The sequence below is a fragment of the Microtus pennsylvanicus genome, chromosome 11 (assembly GCF_037038515.1).
Source record: "Microtus pennsylvanicus isolate mMicPen1 chromosome 11, mMicPen1.hap1, whole genome shotgun sequence".
Classification (NCBI taxonomy): Eukaryota; Metazoa; Chordata; class Mammalia; order Rodentia; family Cricetidae; genus Microtus; species Microtus pennsylvanicus.
Window position 1 is genome coordinate 41,956,326 of NC_134589.1, and position 18,787 is coordinate 41,975,112.

Consider the following 18,787-nt stretch of genomic DNA (forward strand, 5'->3'; position numbering starts at 1 on the left):
ATGATCATGCTTCCTAATATAAGGACCTACCTACTATTTAAACCATTGGAAAAGCAGGAACTCTTGGGGACCTAAAAGAAAAAAGGATCCCACCAGAAGACAGAAACCCCCATGTCTACCCCAATTTATTCTTTGGCCAAAAAAGTAAAAAAGAAAAAGTTTCAGGGCTCAGGAAATAGCTGCCCATACTGAAAAGTCATACAAAGACAATGAAAACGGGCCTACCCTCTACAGAAAAGACTCTGCACAGAATATAAAGGAGCAGGCACATCGGAATGGGAACAATGTCATAGGATTGGCTGAATTTCATCTCTTCCTAATACTTTCCATTTTAAGCTAACATGTGGAAATAGAATTGTTCTAGAATTTAATTTTTATCTGTACCAGATATAAACTGCTTTGTTTTTATTTTTCTGTGTCGCCCTGACTGTCCTGGAATTTGCTCTGTAGACCAGGCTACCTCAAACTCATAGAAATCAGCATGTCTCTGTCTCGAGTGCTGGGATTAAAGGCTTGTGCAGCCACTACCCGGCCACAGTTTTTACTTCAAGAACACATAGGATACTTTCATCTCAGAAGCTATTCTAGCTTGGCATGGCTAACTGTCATGGTGGAGGCCGAGCACTACCAATTCTTCATCGCAAAGGCTCCTGGGGTAAGGAAATGAGAATATTGGGTTTATGTGCAGAATTACACGTCACTTTTCTTTTCTTTACCAGGTGCCAGTACCTGTCATAAATTCAGACTCAACTCCAAATTAACTCGGCTATTTCATTTCATTCTGGCCCATTTTGTGTTTCATGGGATCTGTACTTATTTAAATTATTACTTCACTGTTTTATATGCATGTGGGCATTTTGCCGGCATGTAAGTCTGTATACCACATACATGCCTGATGCCTGCAGCGGCCAAAACAAGGCATCTGATTTCCTGGAACTGGCATTACAGATGGTTCTGAGCTACTGCTTAGGTGCTGGGAATTGACGCTGATCATCCGGAGGAGCAGTCAGTGTTCTTAACTACTGTGCTATGTCTCCAGTCTTAGGATCTACATCTTAAATGTGCCATTACCCATGGCCTATAATCTCAAAATAATATTCTATCATTTCTGATGAAAAAAAATAGGAAAGATTTCAGAAAATGATTTCTTGAGGTGGTCTGTGTGTGACTTGTCCTTTCCCTGTTCGTTACACTGTGATGTTCAAGGAGACTCTTTTGGTTACAGTTCTTTTGGGTGATTTCATAAGGAGAACAACCTTATGAAATCAGGGAAACTAGGAAGTTGGCTAAATATAGATATCTTCTGTAGTTGAAATATAGATCTAGATACAGAATTAGGAAGATGATCCAAGTGTCCTTGCTCTTCCAGATAGAACTGAACCTTTGAGAACTAAAAACTCACATCTGATAAAAAGAAAACAAGGAAAAAATTCATCACATAATTTTAGAATGTGAAAAGACAAACATTGACACTAAGTTCTTTTAGAATTTCCAAATTTTAATTAAAAGAGACAAAGATATCAATAAGCTAAGAAGACCATAAAGTGTTTTGGGAGCAAACACTGAAGAAAGAGCTTGAGGAGTCATGCTCCCAAGTCCACCCAACACTTAGATTTAATTTTAAAAAGGGTATTTTAAAAAAAATAGTAATATTTTCAGTTTAACCCATTAAAAGCCTGATAGAGTTTTAAGAGGACCAACATCATAGTTTGCTTTAAAAAGCTAGTTGGTTTATTAAATGTCTGCATAAGTGTCTCATAAATATTAATAATGGCTGCACACAGCCTTTAAAATGTGTGTCTGAAAGTGGTTAAGAGGCTGGGTGGTGGTACATAGCATGAAGGAGGCTGAGGCAAGAGGGCTGCCATGAGTTCAGGCCAGCCTGGGCTAGAAGTGAGACCCATTCCAAAAACACAAAAACAAAAAGTGGCAGTTTCTTGTGGTTTTCTCTAGGGAAAAAAAAATCTTATAAAGTAACTTACAGTGGTTCTTGGTTTATATTTGAAAATACTCAGCTTCTGAACTTAAGGAATTAATTATTTCCCAAGAAGAGTATTACAAAATTACTGAAAAACAATTTCAACTTTTAACCATTTGTCACATCTTTAAAAATAACTCATGTCAATACTTCATGTTTCAGGAAAAGTTTCATATAATGTAAACTATCTCTTTGATTGAGATATCTATATTTTTAAAACTAAAACCTGACAAATTTAATACTAATAGAGATACTGTATAAAAAGTTTCAAGAAACAATTTATAAATTTTTATTTCACAACTACTTGACATCAATTTAATTTTATCCAACACTTTGTCTTTCCTTTGCCTTTGTTTTGCTTTCCAAGACAGGGTTTCTCTGTGTAGCTCTGGGGATCCTGGAACTCCCTCTGTAGACCAGGCTGGCCTCAAACTCAGAGAACCACCTGTATCTGCTTCAAGAGTGCTAGGATTACACTTGTGTACCACCACATCCAGCATGTTGTTCTTTATTTCTAAATCTATAAAAAATCTAATTTGGATCCAAATAATATTCTTCATGTACGCTCAATGCTGGGTGAGTCAAATGCTGAAACCAATGATCAGCTAATGCCACCCCCTCCCCCTTTGCTTCACTTGGTAAAGTTGAACTACAAAAATCAGATAACCAATTATACATCAGCAGAGGACCACCAACTATACAGATAAAAATCCTGTGAAGCTTGCATTAAGCAGGCGACTTTGCCAGTAATCTAAGTATATATTATGTTGAGTGTAACAAACCGAATCAACTGTAATGTGTCAGCTGAACAGAGCTAAACACAAGAAAGTAAAGCTTTCTCGATAATTTCATTTATTACAAAGAAAGCCAGCTTGCTCTTAAAAGAAAAAAAATTAGATTCTGTTAAACAACTTAAAAAACGACATTCTAAATTTTACAATGACTAGCATGACTAACACTATAGAAACTGTTCCAAAGTAGCGACAATTAGACTCCCTTAGTTCCTTCAAGACTATAACCTGTGCTGTGAAACACATTTCAAAAATTCAGTTACCAGAAATATATATGTATGCATATATATATGAAAATAACTACTAGAAAAATTCCAAGGAATAAGTTTATATGAAACCATAATAAATGTTAAGAAAGCTGTAAAACATGCTCTAGAGAAACACAGAAAGCCTGACTTTAATTATGTTATGCTACACAATGACATTAGTATAACATTAAACAAGAATGTTAGAAACAGCGAATTAATGTCCACAGTGATGATGTATAATATTAAACCCACAAATGCTGAGAATTAGAAGGTCGAAGCATTAAAGGAAAATGTTTTAAGCAGAAGAGCCATCCAATCAAATCCATTTGTTCATAGATGATCAATTGTACTTAATATACTCAAAAAAATTTTAATGGACATAATAAAAGTATGTGTCTCTAAAGTTTAATTTAGTTTTGAATTTTAATGTAACTATAAACTGTAGTTTTATTATATATAAAGCTAAAGTAAGAAATGAAAGACAAAACCAGACAAACACAATTTTAATTTTTTTTTTAAATAAAACTACCTCTAACTTGTGAAAGTTTTACTTACATTCTCTATAATCACTTGGATTAAGTGAACAAAAACAGGACTAAACTAGCTAAGGGTAAGTCACATCCACAGATCTCATTTTAAAATGAATATTAGTTATAATGTGAACAAATGATATTCATAGAAGAAAATAATTATGGCAATCCTAACTTTTTTCCTTTTACAGGAAGACAAGGTCAGAAGCAGGCAATACATTCAAGGCATGTTTGTACAATGAGCTGCTTCTATATAATCATGACCTCACTAAGTTTTCTTTTCAATGAAGTAATAATGTGTATTTTTCTCTGAAGTAAAAGTAACTTCGGCATTACAATTTCTATAGCGTAAGCACAAATGACTAAATCATGGATGGCTAAGACCATGAAGAAAAAAACATAAGGAACAAAAATTAAAATTTAGCAATTTTTATATTAGATTTAGAAAGTGATGCCTGTATTTGGTAGCTATAGCATGTGCAAATCCTAAGTTTGATGTTTAGTTCCGGGGGGGAGGAGGAGACACATTTCCACCCACAATGTATTGATTAAGAAATGCTTTTGTTTCTAGAAAAAGAAATCACTCACATGACCTGCGAACAAGAAGCAAGAATGAAGACAGTCAGCATCCCCTAAGGCCTTGAAATTAAGTTTCTTTTGCATTCATTTATAATTTTAAAAATAACAATAAAATTAGATCAAGAGTATTCAATGTAATTAATGCACACGAAATGCCTTTGGGATAAATCAAACCAAAGGAACACAGAGAATGTTTCCATGTAACTTAATTCCAGGGTTAATTGAAATGAGAGCTATTCTGTGCCAGAATTAGTAGAATGATTTTACAGTGAAGGTCAAATAGCTGGAGTGAAGATGTTCTTAACAAACAGCAAAGATTTGGGGTTTGCTTCAAAAGAAACAGCTAATAAAAAGTTCTCCAAACTTACTGATTTTTTGTTTTCCTTTTTTTCTTTAACTGTAGCTTTATTCAGTAGGGAGTGGCAAGTTGCCTACAGAACAGAGATGAGCACAAACAAGTCACAGCACCGACTACATACAGCAACAAAAACAATGTTGGCTTGTACATAAAATTACATGGTAAAATGTAACACAAATGGAACCAACAGAAAAGTAGAAATAAACTGAATTTTGAGGGATGAAGTTTAATCCTGAACTTTACTTTTATTTCACTTTTAAGCCAAGCACGAAATAAACAGCAAGAAATGTTGAGACCCAATCATGTCTACTATTTCTGGCTATAAGTCATAGAAAAACTGTCCTCAAGCAAATCTGAGGAATATTTTACATTTGAGTCAATTCCTAGCTTTTGGTAAGTTTTACATAAAATGTTTGTATGAAGTAGACCACACACTGAAAACATTTTGTGTCTACATAATTATAGTAATATATAAAATACTTCTCTGTGTATCCTTCAATTGACTTAAGTTATTTTTTCCAATAACTAACAGTTAATTAAGATTTTATTAAATAAAAATTAAATGTCTAGATATGCAGAAAACAATCTTTAGAGACACTTTAAAGGAGGATTGTTATAATCTCACATCTTCCAATGTCTGTAGAGTGCTCCCTGCAATGGTGCTACTCAGTTTATTAAAAACTGCTGTATTTGGGAAAAGAATGTTAGCATCAACTAGAATAAAAAGTTAATATCAAAGTTAAGAAATTATAGATAATATAGAAACAAACTTAAATCTGATTAAAATTTTTACTTATTATAGATGACTTAACAGAATGCCCTCCCCCATCCAAAAAGCAAAAGCTACTCATGCAAGTCCACACAGATATGTCAGTTTCATCACTCAGAACTCAACCTAGAATAAAGATTTCTTCCAAAATTACAATTTCTGATTGGAGCATATTTTTTAAAAATATTTTTAAAAATCTAAAAAGAGCCATTCGTGGTAGGAAACGACTATAATCTTAGTTTTTGGGAGGTGAAAGTAGGAGAATCAAGAGTTCAAGGTCAGGTTAGGCTACAAAAGACACTTTCTCAAAACAACAAAACTTAACCATAAACATAAATTCTTTGATCCAGACACATGGTATCTTATTCTAACAGTTCTAAGGTATACAAAACTATAACCCATAATAACTTGAGCATAGAGTCAGTTTTATCCATCCATACATCCACCCACCCACCCACCCAAATAGCTCCTATATACCTAGATATCAACAGCATCCTAGGCCAAGGAGGCAGAGCTTTGTAAGGCAACAGATAGGGATCTTTCTGCAGGCTTTAATGCTATTTTCAAAAGTACAACCATGTAAATATGCAGGATTTTTTTCAACTAGGAGATGTAACTACCATTTATAGCTTTAACACACATGTACACACTCATCTGGAGAAGAAGCTATACCACGAAAGACAATGTCTACTAAAATAACAGTAGCTGTTTCCTGATTTCTTATCAGAACTGAATACCCACTCTAAGGATTATGTTCTCTTTGTTCCAAACATACCAGAAGGAAAAGAAATAGTATGTAATAAAAATGGTTTAATCAATGATAAAAAATAGTTTAATTATAAATCTGTCAGACATTTACACTTAACTACTATTCCTATATAGTATTAACCATCTTTTCTAAATAAAGAAGGCAGGTAAATTGAGCTGATTACAAAATACAAAACAGCTGAAAGACCCAGATCTGAACTCCAGTAAAATTTAGCTAGCAATATACTCACTTAGCTTTCAAATTTTCCCCAGAAGATCCCCAAAGCAGGAGCTATGTTTACTAAGAAAAAGAAAAATGGGTTCCCATCCTTCCCAGCAGAGCATAAAAGTACAAGGGTACCATTATGTCACTGCCAAAGTTACAAGGGCAAATAAAAGCCAAAAGAGGGGAAAAAATGAATAAAAACAAAAGCTAACAAAAAGGAAAGCTAAGTTAGGAAGAAGACTTAATGGAAAACATATTGAGTCTGAAGCTTTTTTATTTCAATCTTTGTCTTTACTAAGTCACTGTAAATTTTTGATATTAAAAAATAAAATCTTAACTTATAACAAAAGCTTTGCTTCACAGTAGTCTGCATGAAGTTTACCCATTACAAACTAATGCATAGTGTAACATTTGCTCTGTTTTTCTGTGAAGCTTTAAGGTGAAGATTCAAGTGTGAAGGCAATGCACAGCACAGCACAGCACAGCACAGCACACAGAGGTAGTAAGCCTCCAGGCAGCACTTTGCTGTCTTCATTTCTCATTGTGCCTAATTAGGAAGGACGGCAAGAATCATGCTTACTTAGGTAGTAGGAATGAGAAATTTATTTCTTCATGAATTATCTCCTGTGTGCTTACTAAGTGTCAAGTCCCATTCTTTTTACATTATAATATCATGCTCTCAAACTGGTGTCCAAGTTTGCTGATGATATAAATACATTTTCCATTATGGGGCAGTCACATGAAGAGCTTCTATTAAATTCTAGTAGGACAGACCGTGCACTCAGGTACATTCCTCATTCATCTTCAACCAACTAAGGCAACTATCGTTTCAGAAACCCATTTGTTTTCTGAAAATCAATGGGATGCAGATTTTTAAGTGTGTGTTGTTTCTTGTCAGCCTCATTTTACAAACAAGAAAATAATAGATTTAAATTTAAAGAGAAACATAAGGGTAAAGTTAGGACAATCAACACAATGAAGCTTTGCATTATAACTAACCACTCTCTAGCAAGGCTCACACTTTCTGAGCTGGATAAATTGTGTGGAGCTCCCCTAAGCTTCCTAGAGCTTTTCGAAATGGCAGTAAAGTCATAACACACCCAGAAACTTAATGCTAACTGTATTTTTATCATATATTTATGTATGCAAAGTTTTCTTTTTATAGACATAGCAGATACGTCTTTTAAAATAGCAATGGAGAAAAAATTCACACAGCAACCTCACACAGCTTTTTAAAATGATGATTTCACTGATGATGTTAATGTCTCTAAGCAACTGAGGCCGCAAGCCAAAAGGAAAAAAAATAAATAAAAAGGTGGGGTGACACTGCAAAACCAGAAATATATATAGTTTTGATAAATGTGTAAATTCTTTCCCTATTTGCACCCTTATTCTGAATCCCTGGCCCTATGGTATTTTTTCCTGTTTGTTAAGTTAATATATATTTATAGGCTCTCCCTTGGACTAACTAAACTACTTCTAAAACTGCATATGAAATCAAAAACAGAAGCTACAGAAGAACATAGGCCTTCTTCTCTTACCATGGAAGTAATCATTGTGAACATCTAAACTCAGGGCACTACTTGTTGTGACAGTATTAGAAAATCTGTTAGCTACTGGATGATGGTGGCCTTTTATATAAAATACACAGCACAATTAGTTTGCCTTGAGAAAACAGGACACAAAACTAATGATCTCTTAAAGCAGAAACCAAAATTACAGATCAAGTCATTCGCAATGCAAAAAAACAAACTTGCCTCAAGTGTAAAAGATGCTCTAAGCGATTTAGGCAAAAGATAAGCACAACCTCACTTCAGTGCACTCACTGACTTAAGCTGCTTTCTGTGAAATCAGAACAAGAACAAGAACAATGCACCTTGCAAATTAATGGGAGACCAAAGCAGGAAAAATATTTACCTTGCATTTTAAGGGTTCTATTTGCAGTTAAGACAATTAAGAATAAGTTCTCATTTGTCCTATGTTTGTTTGACCCATCTGAACCAGATCTGCTTGATCACATGTGGGTACATGAGCAGGAAATATGTCAGGAAGTATGCTTGTCCCTGATTGGATGTAGACAGGAGGTACACAGGGAGGGAGTATATCAGGATACACACATGCCCCTGATTGGACCTGATAGGAAATACAGTGGTCTTATGGGTGTGCCTTTATAGATTTTGACAAAATGTGACTCAAGGCCATTTCCTGGGAACCCTGGGATGGACCTGGACAGTATTTAATTAAAGATTGCTTCAAATTTGGCTCAAAATTGTGGTTATGGTCTTATTCTCAACCAGTGAGATTAACACTTTCAACACAAGGAAAATTAATTTGCTCTAAAGTTTTTTAAATGTCTCCAAAGAAAATGTGAGGTTTCTTTCAAAGCCAAACTAACAACAGTTCTAAGCCGGGCGTGGTGGCGCACACCTTTAATCCCAGCACTCGGGAGGCAGAGGCAGGTGGATCTCTGTGAGTTCGAGACCAGCCTGGTCTACAAGAGCTAGTTCCAGGACAGGCTCCAAAACCACAGAGAAACCCTGTCTCCAAAAAAAAAAAAACAACTAACAACAGTTCTTTAAAATTTTATTTTTTAGTGTATTTTATCTTATGTGTATGAATTATATATATATATGTACCATGTGCATGCCTGGGTTCTAAGGAGATCAAAAGAGAACACTGGATCCCCTGCAACTGGAGTTACAAAGAATTATGAGTCACCATGAGGGTGCTGGGAACTAAACCTGGGTCCTCTGCAAGAGCAGTCAGCGCTCTTAGTTACTGAACCAGCTCTCCATCCCCACAATGTATTATGTATGAAGATGACGGCCAGCAGCTGACTGTGCACAGAATGAGGATCTTCTTGATTGCTCTGGACTGAGTGGCAATCTCAAACTGTCAGCATACCTGGTATAAGCAATGGCAGACACTTCGAAGCTGAGAGGGGAATTCTGAGGAGGAACTGATGATAGCATGGAAGAACTTCTCTGTCATCTGAAGGAGGTTCCTCTGGTTTTCATCAAGGCTCTCAGAAGGTTCTAACCTGCAACAAAGGAAAGGTAAAACCAAAGCATGATTGGTGAAACAAAATCACTCTTCACACGATTTTCTAATCATGACTCAAACAACAAATTTGTTTTGAAAAGAAAAAAGGAAGAAAAAAAGAGAAGTGATGATAACACCATTTTTGGTGGCTCACATCAATTTCAGTATTCCTTTTCTTTTCTTCCCAACTTTTGCTGTGTGACAAGTATCCCATCACTGAGCTACATCGTAGCCCTTTAGCATTCTTTTTTTTTTTAAGATTTATTTATTACATATATAGTGCTCTGCCTGCACGTATGTCTGCAGGCCAGAAGAGGGCGCCAGACCTCATTGCAGATGGTTGTGAGTCACCATGTGGTTGCTGGGAATTGAACTCAGGACCTTTGGAAGAGCAGGCGATGCTCCCAACCACTGAGCCATATCTCCAGTCTGCCCTTTAGCATTCTTAAGCAATTTTTCTTCCTGTGAACATGGGAGCGTGGACCTTAAAATCTTGACTCGTCAGAGTAGGCCTCAGCCTCAAGAGTAAAGGCGGCTAAGGGCTCCAGAAATCTAAAGTCCCTTTCACCAAGTGTTTAAGGTTTTTAATTACGTGTATGAATCTGTGTAAGTGTATACCACATGTTCAGATGCCTTCCAAGGCTAGAAAACACCTTGCTGCAGCTACAGACAGTTGTGAGCCACCTGATATGGATGCTGGCAACTGAACTCAGATCCTCTAGAAGAACAGCAAGTGCTATTAATCACTGAGCCATCTCTCCAGCCCATCATGAGTCATTTTTATCAGAAATAATTTATGGACATCTCCCTTTCCTATATCTTCTTAGATTGTGTGTGTGTGTGTTTGTGTTGCTGAGGAGGGAACCAAAAGCCTTAACGCATGCTACTAGGCAAGTGATCTACCACTCAGCCATAGCCATATACTCTTGCTTTCTTGATTTTGAACCTGGTGAGAAATGAAGAATTGGGCTCACAAGATGACTAAATATGTGTATTTCCCAGGAGCTGAAAGCACAGAGTGAATATGAAATATGAGTGAAGAGGTAAAGGTGGATTATACAAAGCAAACAATCTGTGCTATATTTTGCTATCAATGGTGAACCACTAATGGCTTCTCATAAAATAAGTGACAAAAAGATTCCTACTAAGGCTGGGGATAAGCTTAGGGGTACAGTGCTTGTCTAGCATGCAGAAGTACCTGAGTACAATTACCAACACCACCAAAACAAAGCAAAGAAACAAAAAGCCCCATTTTCATTTAGAAAAGTCATTTCTACAGCAAATAATGAGTATAGAAAAGACAATGCTAGAGCTGGAAAGATGGCTCAGAGGTTAAGAGCACTGGCTGTTCTTCCAGAGGTCCTGAGTTCAATTCCCAGCAACCATATCGTGGCTTACAACCATCTGTAATGAGGTCTGGTGCCCTCTTCTGGCATGCAATGTATATTATGTATACATAATAAATAAACAAACAAATAAATCTATCATTAAAAAGGAAAAAAAAGACAATGCTAAAAGATGATGGCGGTGTATGCCCTAATCCCAGCACTTGGAAGGCAGAGGCAGGCAGATCTCTGTCTCAGAGTTTGAAGTCAGCCTGATCTACAGAATGAACTCCAGGATACCCAGAGCTACATAGTGAGACCCTGTCTCAAAACAAAAATAAGGAAGTCGTGGAAAAGTCAAAGAGCTATGCTACTGGATAAGTATTCACAGAGCTAAACTATACAATACCATGCAGCAATATAAGAGAATTAAAACTAATCTTCATAGACTTTCATGGAAGATCTAAGATCCATGGCTAAATCGAAAGAATTAAGTTGTAAACCACAGATTCATTGTGGTACCTTTCAAATTGAACAATCATATTACAATATATATCTTCTACAATTACATGTTTAATAAACCAGAATAAACCAGAACAGTACCTATAAGTGGTACTCAAAGATGCCTTAATGATACCTGTTTGTGTTTTTTATTCTTTAAGGAAGAATGTATTTGCACATAACTTTTTGTATAAGAACTAAAAAACAATTTTAAGAGTTACATTCTGTAACCCCAGTACTGCAGAGTTGGGGCAAGAAGACTATAAGTTCAAGGACAGTTTTGGCTATATAGTGACATTGTCTTGGACAGGAACATTAAGATGGCCTCATGTAGAATCAGGAGCAGGGAGGGAACAACTGTAAAGATGACAAACCTGGTAGGATCCACTTCAAAGCTGACATGCTGCCAATCTGAAGATGTGATCACAATCCGCAATAAAGGATCCAGTAGCTTCTGTAGGTAAGTAGCACCGTATACCTAAGGAAATGCATAGTGAGACACATCTGTAGGTAAGCAGCACCGTATACCTAAGGAAATACACAGTGAGACACATCTGTAGGTAAGCAGCACCGTATACCTAAGGAAATACACAGTGAGACACATCTGTAGGTAAGCAGCACCGTATACCTAAGGAAATACACAGTGAGACACATCTGTAGGTAAGTAGCACCGTATACCTAAGGAAATGCACAGTGAGACACATCTGTAGGTAAGCAGCACCGTATACCTAAGGAAATACACAGTGAGACACATCTGTAGGTAAGCAGCACCGTATACCTAAGGAAATACACAGTGAGACACATCTGTAGGTAAGTAGCACCGTATACCTAAGGAAATGCACAGTGAGACACATCTGTAGGTAAGCAGCACCGTATACCTAAGGAAATACACAGTGAGACACAGACCCATACAGCTGGCATAGAAAAAGTAATCAATCTAACACACTCTGTATATAACAACTTCTTGACAAACCTAGTACGTACATACACACAGAATGAATGATACAAACCTTAAAGCAGAATGTCATTATCTTACTGGCCAAGCTGTTGCCTCGAAAAAGAGTCTGCATGGAGTCTGCCAATTCCACTTCCTTAGAAAACATGTTCCAGAGCAGCTGGTAGAGTAAGTGCCGAGAATCAAACAGAGTAACCAGAACACGAGCCAGCTCATCCTGGGAACAAACAAAATTGTATTTGTATGAATAAGTTTACTTTTTTTTAAAAGATAGATTTAAAATTTGGAAATCACCCATTAAATCAAGGTAAGTGATAATAACTCTTAAAATTTACATATGTCTATGATAGGTGACTTTTTAAACCTGTTTATAATAGCTCTTACCACTAAGGAGTAACTGAGGGAAAGATGAGAGATGGGGCTGTACCAGAAGACAGAAAGACTTCAGGATCTGGCTCTAATCACATCACGAAAATAAGAGTTCACTTTGATGTGTGGACGAGATTGAACAGACTGGTTTCTTAGAACTGATTAAATACATCATGGCCAAGGCAGAAAAACAACAAAAATATAAAGACTAAAGGGCTGTTTAAAAATCAGAAAAGGGGAGGACAGAGAGAGGCCTCAGCTAGATACTCAAATCCAAACATTCTGTCATATTTACACACAGCTGAAGAGTTAGGATTGAGGTTAACCTTTCTATTATTTGTATGGTACTACCTTTTGTTCCTTATAGAAGTGAGTGTGTGTGTGTGTACACATTCTGGGTGGTTTTGCATGTCAATTTGACACAAGCATGTCATCAGAGGCAGGAGTCTCAGCTGAGGAAATGCCTCGAGGAGATCCAGCTGTAAGGCATTTTCTATTTTCTCATTTAGTGATCAATGGGGGGGGGGGCAGCCCATGGTTGTTGTTGTTGGTCCTGGGTTCTATAAAAAGGTAGGCTGAGTAAGCCTCGGGAAGCAAGCCAGTAAACATCACTCCTCCATGACTTCTGCATCAGCTCCTGCCTCCAGGATCCTGTGTGTGAGTTCCTGTCCTGAATTCCTTCAGTGATGAACAGCAATGTTGAAGTATAAGTCAAATAAACCCTTCTCACCCTAAGTTGTCTTTTGTTCATGGTGTTTCATCACAGCACTAGAAACTCTAACAAATAACTAAGAGTGTTTTATACAATTGATAAAACTGTAATTCACAGTTAAACCCAACATCAAGAGGAGACAGAATAGTGGTAGCTATAATAAAAAGAACCCTCAACCTTTAAACAGCAATAAAGGCCCCCATGGTCCTGAGCCCTCTCCTCTGCCTGGCCTGGTCCCAGGATGAAAAGAATGAGACAGTGCAGTAAGGGAAAGATTGAGTAACCATGACCACAAATACCCCGGAAGCCAGAGAATTATGAAGACTCAGTGTCTGCTTTATACCCTAGAGTTACACAAGCTATCTTTGACATAATATCAAATCCTACCCTCCCTCCATTAGGAAGTAAAGTAAAAAGAACAAGAATTGAGGGACTAATCAGAGGTGGTTGGGCTTGGGATACAGCTTGGTGGTGGATGGCTTGCCTAGCACCACGATGTGCTGGTTTCTATTTCAGCAAAGCAGAAAGAAGAAACACCAGCAGCTGCTGCTTTTAGGCCCCCATATGAAATGTCTTTCTACTCCCATCGCTTCTCCTAAATCCTGAAAATTCTGAGCAACTGAATTTTAAAACATGTATTTACATAGTCAATTTTGTAATAATGTAATTTTTTGCTCACCTTTAGATAAAGTTTTAACAAATGTGACAGAACACACTTGTAATCTCAGTACCCACAAAGTGGCAGCAGAGAAGATTATAAACTTGAGGACAGACTAAGTTACATAAGAGTCCCAAGCAAAACAAAACATCAACAACAAAAAATGTGGTTAGAAGGTACCCATGCTTCCTCAGATGCTCTAACTAATGTGGATGGTCCTGAGTTGTTTGTTGGTTTGTTTTGTTTTTAAAAAGAGTTCCAAGCCATATCGCTATCTTGTCTTTAAAAAAAGAAGAAAAAAGGGAGTGGGGAACCAAGGGTGTCTGCCAGTGGTTCTCAACTCCTCTGGGAGTCAAACAACCATTTCACAGGGGTTGAATATCAGATATTTACATTTTGATTCACAACAATAGCAAAATCAATTATGAGGTAGCAAAGAAAATAATTTTTAAGGTTGGGGTAAAGTGTCGAGACATTAAGAAGGTTGAGAACCACTGGTATATATGATCAAGAGACATTGTTTATATGTAAGAAATCCCAGCACTCGGGAGGCAGAGGCACTTGGATCTCTGTGAGTTTGAGACCAGCCTGGTCTACAAGAGCTAGTTCCAGGAGAGGCTCCAAAGCTACAAAGAAACCCTGTTTTGAAAAAGAAAAAAAAAAACACAAAAATTTCAAAGAACAAAAGTAATTTTAAAAAATGGATAGATGGATCAGCAGTTGAGAGCAGTTGCTGTTCTTACAGAACCCGGGTTCAATTCCCAGCACCCACATGCAGCTTATAACCATTTTTAACTCCAGTTTCAGGGGATCCAACAGGCTTTTCTGGTCTTTGGGCACTGCACACACATGGTACACAAACACACATGTAGGCAAAATACTTATACATACAGAATAAAAATAAATAAAATCTCAAAAAACAATTTAAGTAATTGAGGCCAGGTGTAGTAGTGCATGCCTTTAATCCCTGCAATAGGGAAGCAGAGGATCTTTGTCCGTCTGAGACTTATATTCTGGTTCTACACAGTGAACCCCAGGCCAATCAGGACTACACAGAAAAAACCCTATCTCCAAAAAAGAAAATAAATAAAAAGTATTTTAAGTCATTTAATAGAAAGCTCAGAAATATTTACTGTAAGAAAATAAAATAAAAGCCGGGCGATGGTGGCGCACACCTTTAATCCCAGCACTCAGGAGGCAGAGGCAGGCGGATCTCTGTGAGTTCGAGACCAGCCTGGTCTACAAGAGCTAGTGCCAGGACAGGCTCCAAAGCTACAGAGAAACCCTGTCTCGACAAACCAAAAAAAAAAAAAAAAGTAAGGAAGGAAGGAAGAAGAAATTTAAGCTTCTTTGGCTCTCAGACATGCTGGACAAGAACTCTACTACTAGGCTACATCATCAGATCTTGATTAAGAAAACTATGAAATTTTTTATGCTGGTAAATGCAAAAAATCAGATATTTATGATACATTTGAAGATGTATAAAATAATTTTAAGCTTGAAAAAGATAATTTAGGAGTGTTGCTAATCAATGGGTATAAAACTGCAATGATAAATACGCCAAATGTTAAGCTGCATGCCTGTGATCCCAGCATTTGATAGACAGGCAAACGAATGTCTACATAAGAGTTTCAGGCAAACCAGAGACAGAGAGGCCCTTTTCCATCTTAAAACAAAAAGAAAAAAACTCTGAGAAGAGAATAGAGCTCATGTTAGTCTAGAGCTTACGTCTCACTAAAGTTAAACTGAAGCAGAAAAATCAGAGAAGCATCTTAAAAATCAGCAGCCACAGTAGCAAGGGTGCTTGAGGGCAGAAATAGAGAAAGGCAAAGTGGTGAGAGCATAGAGGGACAGCATTAGATGGAGGCTGAGATTAGGCAGGCCCAAGTTAGGTTGGGATTATAAACCACAGAAAAGAACGTGAGTTTTATTTTTAGATAACATGATCTTACAGCCTCTGTTTGACATTTATGTGTTTTTATTTTATTTTATTTTAAAGATTTATTTATTTATTAAGTATACAGTGGTCTGCCTGCATATGTTCCTGCAGGCCAGAAGAGGGCACCAGACCTCATTACAGATGGTTGTGAGTCACCATGTGGTTTCAGGGAATTGAACTCAGGACCTTTGGAAGTACAGCCAGTGCTCTTAACCTCTGAGCCATCTCTCCAGCCCCATTTACGTGTTTTTAAATGTGTGCATGGGTACACATGTGGGAATGTGTCCATGGAGGCAGGCAAAGGACATCAGCTCTCTGGAGGCAGTAAGCATGTGTTTATTAGCTGTCCAGTCGAGTGCTGGGATGTGAACTCCAGTCTTTTTCTGGAACAGCAAGCACTCTTAACCACCAAAACTTCTCTCCAGCCCCTTTTATGGGTAAGTTCTCTTCATTTTTTTGTTGTTAGTTTTATGTGAATGGTTGTTTTGCCTAGGGACTGAAGCTGCAAGTCACCATGAGCTGGGAATCCATGTCAGATCTTCTAGAAAAGCAGCAAGTGCTCTAATAACTGAGCCATCTCTCCAGTTTCTCACCCTCCCATCACAGCTTTTAAGCATAAACTAAGAATACCTTAGTAATTAGAAGTTACTCTTATTAAAGTCTTTTTTTTTTTGGCCAAATAAACCACATGACCTTTAAAAAGGGGGGGGGGCATTACTCTGTAGCTCTAGCTGGCTTGAAACTTGCCATGGTAGACCCGTCTTTGCCTCCCCAGTGCTGAGATTAAAGGAGAGGCAACAGCACAGGGATGCACATGACTTTTTAAAACAGAAATGAACAAAAGCTTTCTCAAAGTTTTAGCATGTGTTATTAAGAATGTTGTCTTTTATGGGTTGAGGGTACAGCTCAGTAATAAAGGATTTGCCTAAAATGCATAAGGTCCTGGTATCAATTGCCAGAACACAAAATAAATTTGGAAGACCAAATAACCATATGTCTACAGTATTTTACCAGTCTATCTTGTTTTGAAACAGGCTCTTATGTAGCCCAAGTTGGCTTTGAACTTGTTACGTAGCCAACGACGACCTTTGATTTTTGATTCTCTTGCCTCCATTTCCCAAGTGCTAGAATTACAAACACTTGCCACCACATCCAGTACTACTTCAAATGCAAATGAGTAAGTCAAAACTAAATTATATAAGGCAGAGGTAGTAAACAATCAAATCTCAGATTACAAGATTTAGCATTAGTAACAAAATCATGTTTACTAATTACTTTATCTAATATAAAGATATGAGATCACATCAGTGGTTTTACATTTTCCTTATATTGGTGATTAAATGGGCTTTTTCACTGGGGTGGGAAAAAAAGAAAACACTAGTAGGGGCCTAGGAGTACCAATCCCTTCTCTACAGATGAAAAAAAAGTTTAATGGCTCAGACTGGCCCACATTTATTTTGTGAGACAGTCTTACCAAGGAGGACTTTGAACTTCTGATCCACCCCCCAGTGCTGAAATTGTAGACATGCACGACCATAAATGATTTTCTGTGGTGCTAGGAAAAGCATTCTACTAACTGAGCTACATTCTCAGCTCTGAATGGCATACTTTTTTTCTAGTTCTTACATTTTATAAATTCACCGAAGAAACATTTATGAACAAACTTATTTTGAAACATTGGCTATATGCCAGGCATTCTATTTCCCTACTGCTCTCTCAATAAACTTACCCACTGAGAACAAGGGACCACATTGGCCAAAGCCATAGCTATAGGGAGCTCTCCTTGATCTCCCATCATTGTGACCAGTTCCACGAGTCTCTCAAACCGATCTGCCAACACTGTTTCAGCAAGTGTGTCGAATTCTGTTCCTTGTTGAAGGATTTTTGTCAGAACTTCCATAAATGTAGCTCTTGTCTGGAGATCCTTGTGATAACCTAAGCCTGACAGGAACAATTAGATACAAATTTACTACAGAGACTGTCTGAAGCAATTTTCTTTTTACATGTCATGTCAACTCTAGGTTTTAACTTTTTAATCTTATGTATTTTGTAAGCATGCATGTCTGGGCATTACATGTGTGCCTGATTACCATGGAGGCCAAGAGGCACTATCTATTCCCTAGGACTGGAGTTACAAGTGATTGTGAGCCAACATATGGGTGCTGGAAATTAAAGCCAGGTCCTCTAGAAAAACAGCCAGGGCTCTTAACAACTAAGCCATGTCTCCAGCCCAACTCTCTAGGGTTTTATATTTTTTTTAGAAACAGAGTCACTGTGTAGCTTTGACTGGCCTGGAACTCACTGTGTAGACCAGACAGGCCTTACACTCCTAGAGATCCTTCTGTTTCTTGCTCCTGGGTGATGGGATTAAAGTAGTGCACTACCATGCTGGGACAATGTTACATGTAGCTTTCACCTGATCTCACCTATGGAGTGCATGAGTCCACTGTCCACATTAGCATTGAGTAAGTTTGACATTGCAAGCACCGTACAGTGCCTCAGGGACGCCAGTCTCCGAGACATGCCACGTTTCCTGCCACCTGCTTGTGCATTTTCATCTTCAACTTCACTACAGTCATTCAAAAGGTTCATGAACAGTGTGAAGTACCTGGAAATACAAAGACTGACCTTTACAAAGTGAAGGCCACCCAAACCAGAAAGCTAAACACACATTCTGAGTGATCATGTGACAATATGCATGGCCATGGTCTTCTGATCTTGGCCTAAGATGTCAACGTGGTTCATTATTAAGATGCTGTGAGAATTGTTTTATCCTGACAAAGTACAGAATTCACTTCATGACATAGGCACAGAAGATGTGCAAGGTTTCCTGTTAAATGTGTCAGTTTTAATATTTAGCATACAAAATTCATGTTCCAAATAGTTTAGACATTGTCTTGTTTATTGTGTTTTATTTATTGTGTTGTTTTTGTTTTTTCAAGACAGGGTTTCTCTGAGTAGCCCTAGCTGTACTGGAACTCACTTTGTAGACCAGGCTGTCCTAGAACTCAGAGATCTGCCTACCTTTGCCTCCCAAGAACTGGGATTAAAGGTATGCGC

General features: G+C 37.5%; 1 protein-coding gene across 6 annotated transcripts in view; it reads right to left on the reverse strand.

Annotated features, from left to right (window-relative positions):
- Positions 1–18,787, reverse strand: part of Nf1 (neurofibromin 1) — a 262,777-nt gene that overhangs the window by 129,211 nt on the left and 114,779 nt on the right. For 4 of the 6 annotated variants that reach the window (XM_075991447.1, XM_075991443.1, XM_075991442.1 and 1 more), the window contains 6 exons: positions 18,154–18,335; positions 17,457–17,668; positions 12,105–12,266; positions 11,469–11,572; positions 9,131–9,266; positions 4,495–4,557 (listed from right to left, as the gene is read on the reverse strand). In XM_075991447.1, the coding sequence (XP_075847562.1) occupies positions 4,495–4,557; positions 9,131–9,266; positions 11,469–11,572; positions 12,105–12,266; positions 17,457–17,668; positions 18,154–18,335 (859 nt within the window). The remainder of the gene's footprint in view (positions 1–4,494; positions 4,558–9,130; positions 9,267–11,468; positions 11,573–12,104; positions 12,267–17,456; positions 17,669–18,153; positions 18,336–18,787) is intronic. The other 2 variants (XM_075991445.1, XM_075991446.1) reach the window with 1 other exon arrangement.